This window comes from Micromys minutus, assembly GCF_963924665.1.
Source record: "Micromys minutus genome assembly, chromosome: 30".
NCBI lineage: Eukaryota > Metazoa > Chordata > Mammalia > Rodentia > Muridae > Micromys > Micromys minutus.
Window position 1 is genome coordinate 24,399,584 of NC_137965.1, and position 12,353 is coordinate 24,411,936.

The following is a 12,353-nucleotide window of genomic DNA, read 5'->3' on the forward strand; positions in this document are numbered from 1 at the left end:
TAGTCAGACCATGGCATCCAACTTTTCCATCAGGCAGAGTATAGACTGAGCTGCACACAATAGGTTCAATCAGTGAGGCCAGTAATGCATCCATTCCACAGTCTTGATGGTTCTGCTGCATTTCTAGAATTGAGAAGCAGTAGAAGGCAGCCCACCTTAGGTACATTGGAGTCATCCTCCCCCAATGGCCTAGTTTTTTCCTATGTCCATAATAGTAGTCATAGAGAAGACAGAAAAGCCACTGGGCACAGCCTTTGTTTCAGGCCACTCTAGATGACACCTACACAGGACAAAGCATACATACATGCAAGGAGTGTCTTCCTACATTCACTCAACAAGCAGCCTCAGGGAGAAGAGCAGCATCAAGGAAAACACAGAAGACAACCTATTTCCCTCTGTGCCTCAGCAGGGGGTAAAATTGACCCTCGAAGGGCCTGGTCAGAGGCTATAAGGGATGGAGTACGAAATTAGAAAATGCCCTAATGAAGCTGTGTTACTTCTTTTCTCAAAGAAAGAAATACCATCTGGGCACAACTGAGTCTCTACCCAGAAATGAGGCAGAGTGAGAACGTCCAATGAATAAGCAACAATCAAGGCCTAGGTACATTTGTGCTTTGTTCTACACAAGTTGTTCTGGGGTGGTTCCTCCTTTGTCTCTGGTTTCCATGTTCTCTAAAATTGTCATTTTCTTAATTTTCTGTAAATACAGTATGACTCTTCCTCTGTTGCAATTTTTATCTCCATTGTGGATTACAACTCTACCTGGCAGAATTTCAATATGACTGATGTGTACCCCACTCTCTAGGGTTGTCTTGCTGACCCCATATCTTTACCTGAACTGTATCACCCCAGAAAGACAACAGCTTCCACAAGGTAAGGACCAGAGGGTTATTTGCTCATGGATATTTTGTAGTGACTACAGGTCCTAGCACATGTGACTATCAATTACAAGAGATGCAGAAAAAGTATTAGGGTTTCAAAAGGAACATCATATTTCATTAAGTCTCAAAACTAATAACCACCATTGCCTTAAAAAGAAATCAGGGGATTTGCTGCAACAGTGCGGATTCTGATAGAGTAATCCTGCAAACACAGGGGAACTGAGATATTGAAGGTTCTGTGACATTCATTATTCTCCAGCATTGCTGGTACTGAAATAATGGGGGTCCTGAGACAGTGAAAATGAAGCTGAAAAAGTGGAAGTCCTGTGAAAATGCAGGTGATTCAAGAGTGGATGTTCTAGAGCAGTTGAAGTCTTGGACAGTAGAGGTCCTGTGCCAGTGGAGGAGCTTGGAAACTGCTTTACAAATACACATAGAAGTTTGGCTACCTAAAGTTGGAAAAAGCAGGGAAATGTCTTGCAAATAGCAGCAGCTATGATCTACTGCATGGACACAGAATAGTTCACATGTACCAGAAACCATGTAATATTATGCTGTATAAGAATGGAAAGGACAAAATCATCAACTTTGACCTTAGTACCCAAGTTCAACCAGGACAATGCTGAACCAGCTCTGTGGTGATAAAACTCTTCATGCTCCTGACCTCTTCATAGGAAAAACATATAATGGTCCAAAGAACCACATATGGATCTTAGAGTAGATTTATATTTTATGGTAATTAAAAAGTTTTGATTTGACTCTGTCTTCAAAGAAGAGCTGAGAATACAAGTGGTGGCTGGTATGTATCCTGCTCACTGTGAGGTCTCAGAAGACCTGGAAGTCCTGGTTAGCCTCTTAATGACATTCTACCCCAGATACAGGACAACAGTCATAGATCTGATGCTGATGCTGCTAGCAGTCAATCATAGGAGCTGCAGAAAATTTTTTATGTTTTCAAAGTAACATTCCATTCCACTTAACCTCCAATCTAATAACCACCAATGCCTTTGAAAAAGTTACAGAAGAGTTGCTGCAACAGTGCAGACACTGGAGCATTGCAGGTACTGCAACATTAAAGGTCTTCAGACAATGAAGATGAGACTAGAAAAGTGAAATTCCTGCATCAATGCAGGTGCTGCAAGAATGCATGTCCTGCAGCAGTGGACATACTTGGACAGTTGAGGTCCTGATTACTGGCTATACTTGGACAGTGGAATTCCTGCAACAGTTGAGCCTCTGCAAAACTGGCATTCCTGTGATTCTGGATGTAATGAGACAATGGAAGGCCTGCAACAATGAAGGTCCTGTGTCAGTAGAGGTCCTGCAAAAGTCTACTTGTTGTCAGATTGAATGTCCCTTGGCAGTGGAGGACTTAAGGCAGTGGAGGTTTTGAGACATTGGACGTCTGTAACAGGTGAGTCCATGAAAGAGTGCACTTGCTCCAATATTACAGCTCTCCCAACATTGCAGGTCCTGTGTGACCTGGCTTGCTGGGCGAGTAAACGATATAGGACAGTGGAGATCCTGTGTCAGTTATGGACCTAGAACATTTAAAGTTCTGCAATATTGGAGGTCCTGAGACAGTGGAGAAGAGCCCAGGACATTTGAAGTCCTGCAAAAATGGAGATGCTTGAATACTTCAGGTTCATAAACAGTGAATGTCCTGAGACACTAGAGATCCTGCAATAATGGATGTGTTTGTTTAGGGAAGGTCCTTGAGAATGTTGTTCCTGCGACATTGGAGTCCTGTGACAGTGACTGTCCTGTAACAATTAACATCTTTCAACAGTGGTGGTCCTGGAAAAGTGGAGGTCCCCAAAGAGTGGTTTTGAACTGACAGTGCAGGTCAAGTGAAAATAAACATTTTGAATCTGTAGAGGCCTTGCAAAAGTCTTGTTGCTGAGAGAGTGGATGTCCTGAAACATTTAATGTCCTGAAACACTTGAGGTGCTGCAACAATGAAAGTCCAGCTATAGTGGATATCCTGAGCCAGTAGTGGTCTAGCACACGGAGTTGCTGAGCCACTGGAGGCCCTGTGAAACTGGAGGTGCCGAGATACATAAGTTCCTAACCCAGTTGTGTTCCCTGTAACAGTTGCGGTGCTGCAATAGTAGAAGTTCAGTGACAGTTGACATACTGTGCCAGGAGAGGTCTTGCAAGGTGCAGTTTCTGAGAGAGTGAAAGTCCTTCAAGAGTAGCAGTCCTAAGATAGTGGAGGTCCTGAAACAATGGAGGTGCTGAGACACTGGAAGTCCTTCAAATGTGGAAGTCCTTATAACTGTAGAGGTATCGGGACATGAGACCTCTGAGACTAGAGGTCCTTGTAACCGCTGAGGTATTACGACAGTGAAAATCCAGGGACAGGTGACTTTCTGTGCCAGTAAAGGTATTGCAATTAGGGGATTTGAAACAGTGGAGATGACTGACACTTAAGATCCCACCACAGTGAAAGTCCTGTGACATTGGAGATGGTGGGACAGTACAGGCCCTAGAACAGTAGAGATAATGCTTCATTGGCTGTCAAAGTGCTTGTGAAGAAGCAGCAGTGTGCCAGCTAATAAGACAAAGACCGGGACCATGATGATGGTTGACCATGCCAACCCCATTTTGCATCTCCAAACAATTGAGTTCCAACAAGAGGCTGGAGCAGGTAGAGTGCAACAGTTTTACACCTCCATCAAAAGTGTGGCTACCGAGAGCAGGACAAGGACAGGGAAACATCTTGCAAATAAGAGGAACCATGAGCTACTGTAATGGGCGCAGAATACTCACAGGACCTTAAAACCGATAATGTTACATTGGAGTAGAATAGAAAAGTCAAAATCATCAAATTTGGCCTTAGAACAAAACTTGAACCAACTCCAGATACACACTTACAAAAGCAGTTACAAAGGCAGTATTCAAATTCCCTAACTGTGGGTGGAGGTGTCACCCCCTGGGGTGAAGTCTATATCCTAAGGTAGCTAAAAGCAGGAACAGGAACAGGTGTGCAGTAGGATTGTGACTGGGCATTAGTATTACAGAGGAAGGTGTGTTTTTCCAAAGCCTAGGTATGTGAGTGGGCAGTTCAGGTAATCCTTAGCTGATATGATGTGGGATAACTCTCAACACAAGCCCTGTGTAGAACTGAAAACTCTCAGTCAACACCATGCAATTATGGAAGCAATGTAATATATTGGGTTGCAAGCCAAGATAAAAAAGATTCTTTACATAAAAAATTTAACCAAAACATGGCCCACAGCTGCTTACTGCAAAAGCAGGCTATCCATGTGAATGTTTGCTTAGCCCATGCTTATCTAGTGAGTCCAGTGAAGGCTTCACACCTTACCCTTCATGAGGATTATGCTTTCTCTCTATGACTGAAGAGGATTGAATGTCAGCTGATTGTAGTCACATTAGACTGAACAAAGTCCAATGGTCTAGTGTCTGCCTATGTCCATGAGGCTAGTCACAGAGGAGGCAGAAGAGCCACTGTGACTGGCCTTCTCTTTATGCCACTCCAGATGTCAGCCACACTGGGCAAAGCATAATATTGGCAGGAGTACCTCCTTCCTTCAGTCGAAAAGCAGCCTCAGAGAGAAGAGCAGCAGCAATGAGAAGAGAGAAGCCAACCTACTCTCCCTCACTGCTTTAGTAGAAGTCTAGCTTAAGTGGACATGATGTACCAGTAGAGGTCCAGCAGTTGGTGGTTTTGAGACAGAGGAGGTGGCTTAACAGCAGATGTTTTTCCTGAGTGAATTTAAGACAGTGCAGTTGCCGGAACAGAGAGGTCCTGCTACAATGGCCATCAATGTATTTGTAATGGAGAAGAAATGGTACCAGAAGGTAATGAACATGGCAGAGATGATGTTGATGGTTGACCAACCAAACATCATCTTGTTCTTCCAAGTAATTGAGACCATAACAAGAGCATAGATTTGGAACTTAGGTTGAGAAACAACTGCTTTACAAATACATCTGAAAGTATGGCTCCCTAGGGTAGGACTATACCTAAGTAATACTTATGCAAATAATAGTAGTCATGAGCTACTGTCATGGGCACAGAATAGTCACACATCCTGAAAAGAGAAAATACTATGTTTGATAAGAATATAAATTTCAAAATCATCAACTTTGACCTTAGGACCCACCTCGAACCAGGGCAAATGTTGCCTTTGATCTTTTCCTAAGCAAAAGTTACTGGTGGTCCATAGAACCACATATAGACCTTAGGAGTAGTCTTATGTTTTGTGCTAGTCATAAATATCATATTTAACTCTGTTGTCATTCAAAAGCTGAGAATACATGTTGTGCCATGTTTATCCTTCCCATTGTGAGATGGCATTAGAGTGGGAGGTCTCCTTAGCCACTTAATTAGAATCAACCCCAGATATAAGCCAATAGTCACAGATGTGATGATACAACATGGTTTAATTAAGAATGGTAAGTGTTCACACCGATATATTTCAAGTCAGACCCTGAAATTGTGGAAGCAATTCTGGGTTCCAAGCCAAGATACAAAATATTCTTTATATCAAAGAAATCTTAACAGATCATGACATTGTACTTCTTGCTGCAATGGCAAATTCTCCAGGCACATGGCTGCACAACCCAGGCTAAGCCACTGCGTCCAGTTCTGGCTCAGTTCTATCTCTTCAATGCTGCTGCTGCTGCTACTACTGTTACTTTTTCTCTATGACTGAAGATGAGAAGAATCAGCCCGCCAAAGGCAATGAAACTCGTCATCCTCCAACAGTCTAGTTTCTGCCTATGTCCATAATGCTAGTCATAGAGGAGGCAGAAGAGCCACTGGGACTGGCCTCCTCTTCAGGCCCCTCCAGATGGCCCTCACTGCACAAAGCATACATAGTTGTCAGGAGTGTCTCCTGAATTCAACAAGGAGCCTCAGAGAGAAGGGCAGAAGCATTGAGAACACAGAGGACAACCTACATTTCCTCTTGTCTAAGGAGAGGGTAAAACTGACCAAGTAGGGGTAGGCAGAAGCCATAACAGATGGACCAAGATATTAGGAAATGCCCTGATGAACCTGTCTTGCTGCTTCTCATTAAGATTGAAATGAGGCCTGTGGGAGAACAGAGTCTCTCCCCAGAAATGTAGCAAACAGAGATCTCCATAGAATAACAGCAGACACAGCCCAGGTACCTTTGTACTTTGTCCTACTCAGATTGCTTTGTGCTGGTTCCACCTGGATCTCCTTTCTATTTCCCATAATTTTTTTCTTCTTACTTTCTCTAAGCACTATATTATTAATTATCCATCCCAAGCCTTCTTCCTCTTTGGGATTTCTCCTCTGCCCAGCAGGGACTCTTTATGACTATGTGTACTCCACTCTACAGAGTTGTCTTGCTGTTCCCATACCTTCTCTTGGACTGTATCTCCCTGGAAAGGCAACAGCTCCCACAAGTTGAGTACTAGAGGGTTAAGGATTCATAGATTATTTCCATGGGCTACCAGTCCTCGCTCACATGTCCATCAATCACAAGAGCTACAGAGTCAATTCTTATGTTTTCAAAATAACATCACATTCTCTTGAGCTTCAAAAATGATAACCGACAATGTTGTTGAAAAACTGATAGTGGCGTTGCTGCAACAGTTCAGATCCTGGGACAGTGTGGGTTCTGTAACAAAGGATAAACTGAGAGAGTGGAGGTACTTCCACATTGGATGTCCCGCATCACTGAATATCCTACAATTTCGGAGGTCCTGAGACAGTGAAGATGCTGCTTGGACAGTTGATTTCTTGCAATACTGGAGGTCCTGCAACATTAGAGGTCATCCAACAATGTATTTCCTGAATCACTGGAGATCTTGTTATATTGTATGTGCTTGGGCAGGGAGTGAGGGTCCTTTAAGGCTGGAGGTTGTACAACAGTGGAAGTCCTGGCACAGCAAAGATACTAGGATAGTGGTAGTCTTGCAACAGAGGAGGTCCTGTGTAAATGAACATCCTGCACGAGTGGACATCCTTCAAAACTGGTGGTCCTTTGACATTGGTGAACTTGCAATGGTGGAATTCCTGAGACAGTGGATTTGCACTCATAGTGTAGGTCTGGCAACAGTGTATATTCTGTGTCAGTAGATGTCAAGCAAAGGTCTAATTGGTGAGAGAGAGGGTGCCCTGAGACAGTTGAGGTCCTGTAACAGTGGGAGTCTAACTGTAGTACATACCCTGTGCTAGTAGAGGTCCAGAAAATTTGACTTAATGAGACAGTGGAGGTCCTGCAATATTAGAGGTTCTGCAAAAGTTCAGGTCCTTAAACTATACAACTACTCCAACATTGGACTTCCTGCAACAATGTTAAGTCCTGTGAGAGGTGAGATGCTGGAACAGTGAAAGTTATGGGACAGTAGAGGTTCTATGACACTGGAGGTCAGGACACAGTGAAGATGCTGAGACACTGGAAGTCGGGTGGCAGTAGAGGTCCTTGTAACAGTTGAGGTGCTGTGAGAGTGGAAGACCAGCAACAGTGGATGTCCTGTGTTAGTAGAGTTTCTGAAAATTGTAGCTGCTGAGACAGTGGCGGTCCTGCTATAGTGCAGGTCATATGTCAGTGAAGGTTGTGATAGTGGAGGGTCTGAGACACTGGAGGGCTTTGTAACAGTTGAAGTGCAGTAAAAGTGGATGTCCTGGGTCAGGAATTCATGTGCCAGTAAAGGTCTTGTTTTTGGAGGATTTAATACAGTGGAATTGTCTGACAACAGTGGTCCTACTATAGTGGAGGTCCTGTGAGTGTGGAGTTGTTGGGACAGAATGGTGCGGGGGGCAGTGGATTGCCTGCTACACTGGCCAAAAAATTGCTTGAAAAAAAAAAAGCAATGAGGCAGCCAGACATGACCACAGCAAATATAATGATGAGGTTCGACCACTAGAGCATCATCCTGCTTCTCCAAGTAATGGAGTGTGAGACAAGGCTCTGCCTTTTTATGGAGCTGGTTAAAGGTTAACAACTTTACAAATACTCCTGAAAGTCTGGCCACCTAGAGGAGCACAAGGTCAGGTAAATATTTAAATAAATATTAGCAGCCTTGCTCTACTGGGATGGGCACAGCATAGCTCACAGGGCCCTGATACCGTAATATTGTGATGGACAAGTTTGGAAAAGTCAAAGTCATCAAATTTGGCCTTAGTACCAAGTTAATCAAGGGCTAAAGCTGAACCAGCAATATGGTTTCTAACAACTTAAGGGCCTTAAGAGGATGATTATATTTCATGGTAGAAAGAAAAGTCCCATTTGATTCTTTTTATAAACAACAGCTGAGAAGACAGGTTGTGACCAGAGTGTACCCTGCCCACAGTGGGGTGTTAGAACAGACAGTGGACCTGATAGCCTCTTAATGATAGTCAACACCAGTTATACCCTGACATTTACAGAGGTGATGATGTACGCCTGAATCCGGAAGACTGGAAGTGATTCCCAAATCCAAATAAGGAACTGATCCCCCCATGCCAGATGCTGCATTTGTGAAAGCAATTGAATATCTTGTGTTTTGAGACCAAGATATTGATCATTACATCAAAGAATATATAACCATCTCATGGCATTATATTGCTTAGGGCAAGGGCAGGCTTTCCAGTTGCATGGTTGCATAACCAAAGCTAAGTGGCTTTAGTTATAACTTGATTCCTGCCCATTGCTGATGTCACTGTTTACCCTCTAGGACAAAATAGGAGTGGAAGACATGAGCTCACACTGTGCACATTGGACTCGTCATCTTCCAATGGTTTAGTGTCTTTCTGTGGACATAAATCTAGCCAAAGAGAAGACAGTAGAGCCAAAGGACCTCACCTTCTTCACATCAGGCTGCTCCGGACAACACCCACACTCAGCAAAGCATACGTACATGACAGGAGTGTCCCCAGTAGTCACTCAACAAACAGCCTCACAGAGAAGAACAGCAGCAATGAGAACACAGAAGACAACCTACTATCCCTCTTTTTCTCTTGAGAAGACACTACTGTCTAAGAGCAGCAGCCAGCTCAGGCTTTATAGGATGAACCATGAAGTTGGGAAACACCCTGATGAAGAACTTTTGCTACTTGCCATATAGCAGGGGACAGGCAGGGCAACAATTCCAGCACCAATGGCAATGAAGCATTGTTAGTCTCATAGTATACTAAGATGGTTGCCAAATTCCATTTCTGATAGGAGTGCCTTAGCTTTATGAATGTCTCAGACCTGGAGCCTCATACAGGTGGCTTCCCAAAGACTATGTGGCACAATACAGCCAGGGAACCCATTGCAGCACCAATGGGGATGAAGCTTCTGACCTCTCATTGTATGCTGACATTGCTGGAGTCTTGAAAACATGCTGAGGAAGACATTGGTCATGTGTCACAGGCATCTTCTCATTTTTCACTCAATACCAACAACACTGTGGAGATCAGTGGCACTTGGGGCCCAGGGCTGATGGGATCCATCCCAGCACCTGTGATGGGTGTGTCCTTAGCTCAGGGATGTGAGAGATGATCACCAGCTGAATGTGTTATGGCTCACTTAGGGTAGCAGGTTTCCTGACAGCCCTGGCTCACTCCATTCTGGAATGGCTAACTGACTGTATCCATCGCGTTATAAAAGCATTGATGTCTACACCTATGGTACTGAAGATTCTCCATCCTGCTAAGCTGGGCATAGCTCTACTGCACTAAGCCCTTCCAGTAGATGAAAGCAGATGCTCAATGTAGGGCAGGCTAGTGGTTCAGATCTCTAGGCAGAAACCAGAATTCAAAGAAACAAAATACCCAAGGGCTGTTGACAGCCCTGTGTTCCAATGTTATTCCCTGGGGCTGGAACCTTTGTCATCCAGGTCTCTTGGTTTCCAAGACCTGGTCCATAGGCAAGGTGGGTGGGTGTGAACAGGTCCTATCACAGTACCACATAGATAAAGAAGGCACCCTTTGGTAGGCCGTGAATGTCAGTGGGCATGGGCCAGCTGCTCACTAGCAAAACCTCTGTCTTTTACAAGAGGACCCAACATGGGGGTCACAGGAGGCAGTGTGACTCCTTTGATACAGCTGAGCCTCACCAAAGGCCACGCAAATTTAGGGGGAGGGGATGGGAAGGGAGGAAATGAGTCTAGTGTTAAGGACATTTACCCAGGGATTGGAAGTTTAGGGCATGGTCTTGCTGGTCCATAAGGTGACAGCCCACTGCTCATGGAGGTGTGGAGGGATCAGAGCAGCAGAGCTTTAATCCACATTTCCTCTCACTCTACTCAGGCTGTTGAGCACCTGCTCTGTGGGTGTGAGGGCTGTGGGTGTGAGGACACACTGATGCAGAAGTCCTCACAGAAGGAACAGCAAGTGTCTACCGGTTCTATATTGCTTATATGTGACTGCCTGTTGAAATTATTTTGATGTATGAAAATATATCAGATCCACTTTCTGAAGAACCAATTATTTGTGTAACCAGTATAATGTAGGAACTGCAGAATCAATGGGCCTCTCATCTCTTATTTTTCCATGATCTGGCTGCTTCTTATCACCTACAGACTGACTTACTGGTTGTTTGTCTATCCACATCTACCATCTGCCACTTCCACCCAGGCTGCAGCATAATCCAGGAGGGGGCAGAGATCCCAAGTTACATTGTCACATATCTCCCCTAGTTGACACATGGGACACAGAGAGAGGGCCAGGTGACTGCCATCAGGTCTCAGGACCTTCCTACAGATGGCTGAGCTCCCAGAACAGTCTCACAAGATTTATTTCACCTTATCACAGTGAGCCTGCCACACATTCCCACTGGCTATCTGGGGAGAGACCTCTAGGAACACTCAGAGAACAGATAGTGTGGTGCACTCTGGGATTGGGTCCTTTCCAGATCTAATCTCATACCTGAGACCGTAGAGATAGAACCAAGTCATTGTCATCAGAACCCACTGCCTGCCCATAAAGAGCCTAACACACAGGTGAAATATCCCTCTTGAGCCCACGGGCCATCAGACCAACCGGATTGATGAGAGCCAGTCAGAGACAACAAGATCACCTATAATCATAGATAACAACATAGCAAGAGAAAAGTTCAAGAACCTAATTAATTGAAACCAAGACAACTTGGCAACTTCAGAACCCAGCTCTCCAACCACAGCAAGTAGTCCATTTCCCAACACACCAGAAAAATAAGATTGAGACTTAAAATTATATTTCATGATGATCATGGTGGTCTTTGAGGAGCACATGAATAACTAACTCTATTAAACAATTACAGGAGATTCAGGAGAACACACATAAACAAGTAGAAGGCCTTAAAGAGGAAACAAACATCCCTGGAAGAATTACAGGAAAACACAATCAAACAGGTGAAGGAATTAAAAATGTAAATAGAAACAAAGAAATCACAAAAGAGTCAGCCCTGGAGATAGAAAATCTAAGCAAGAAACCAGGTGTCATAGATGCAAGGATCACAAGCAGACTCCAAGAGATGGAAGAGAGTATCTCAGGGGAAGAAGACAACATAGAAAACATTGACACAATAGTCAGAGAAAATCCAAAAACCAAAAAGCTCCTAACCCAAAACATTCAGGATATCTAGGAAACAATGAGAAGACCAAACCTAAACATAATAGGTATAGAACCGGGGGAAGACTCCAAAGTAAAAGGCACAGAAAATATCTTTAGCAAAATCATAGAAGAATATTTCTCTACCCATAAAATTGAAATGACCATTTCCTGTGCTTCTTTAAGTGTGTTATTTATTCGCTTCTTAAGGAACTTCATCAGTATGTTGACGTATTATTTTAAGTCTAAATCTTGTCTTTCTGGTGAGTTTGGATATCCACTATTTGCTGTGGTAGGAGAATTGGGTTCTGATATTGCCAGATTGTCTTGGATTCTTGCACTTTCCTCTTGCCATCTTTTTATAAGTGATGCTAAGTTATCTTGTTGTCTCTGATTGGAGCTTGTTTCTCCTGTGTGTCTGTGGACTAGTGGTCTCTAGAGAGAGAATGCTATTGGGTGTTTGGCTCTCTGGAGAGGCTGTGAGTTCTGCTAGCAGTGCCCAGTCCTGATACTACTGGAGCCTTGAGCCAGATGTGTCTGTTCCCAGGAAACACCTACACCTGCACCCTGAGCATTCTGGGTGGTCTCACTCAGGATAGTCAATGAAGAGTGAGTGTGGACTCACTCCTGGTATCAGGACTGAGAGACCTCATGGGGCTCTTCCAGGTATGCAGCAATATGCAGGCTGGCCAGCCTCCAGTCCTGAGGAAACTGGTCTGGCTCTGGCTTTGGACTAGAAGTGTTTGTTCCCAGGCAGCACCTCTACCTAGGCCAGTCCCAGGATAGTCAGTGGAGAGGGAGTGTGGACTCATCCCTGGGCCCAGGAATAAGAACTCTCCAGTGGATCTGTGTGTGTGTATATTTATAGTTAGACATTTGGTCATCTTAGATATCCTCTGCTCTTGTAACACTGAATTACATTAATCAGTGCTGGTCTGATTCTCAGTATTAGATTGGAGACGGTTTGTGGAAAT

General features: G+C 44.1%; 1 protein-coding gene across 1 annotated transcript in view; it reads left to right on the plus strand.

Moving 5' to 3' along the window:
• The window catches only part of LOC308439833 (NACHT, LRR and PYD domains-containing protein 5-like), a gene marked incomplete at both ends in the record, with an annotated part of 129,922 nt that overhangs the window by 1,485 nt on the left and 116,084 nt on the right, over window positions 1-12,353 (plus strand). The window contains one exon of the mRNA XM_080941746.1: window positions 806-873. Within this exon, the coding sequence (XP_080797872.1) occupies window positions 806-873 (68 nt within the window). The remainder of the gene's footprint in view (window positions 1-805; window positions 874-12,353) is intronic.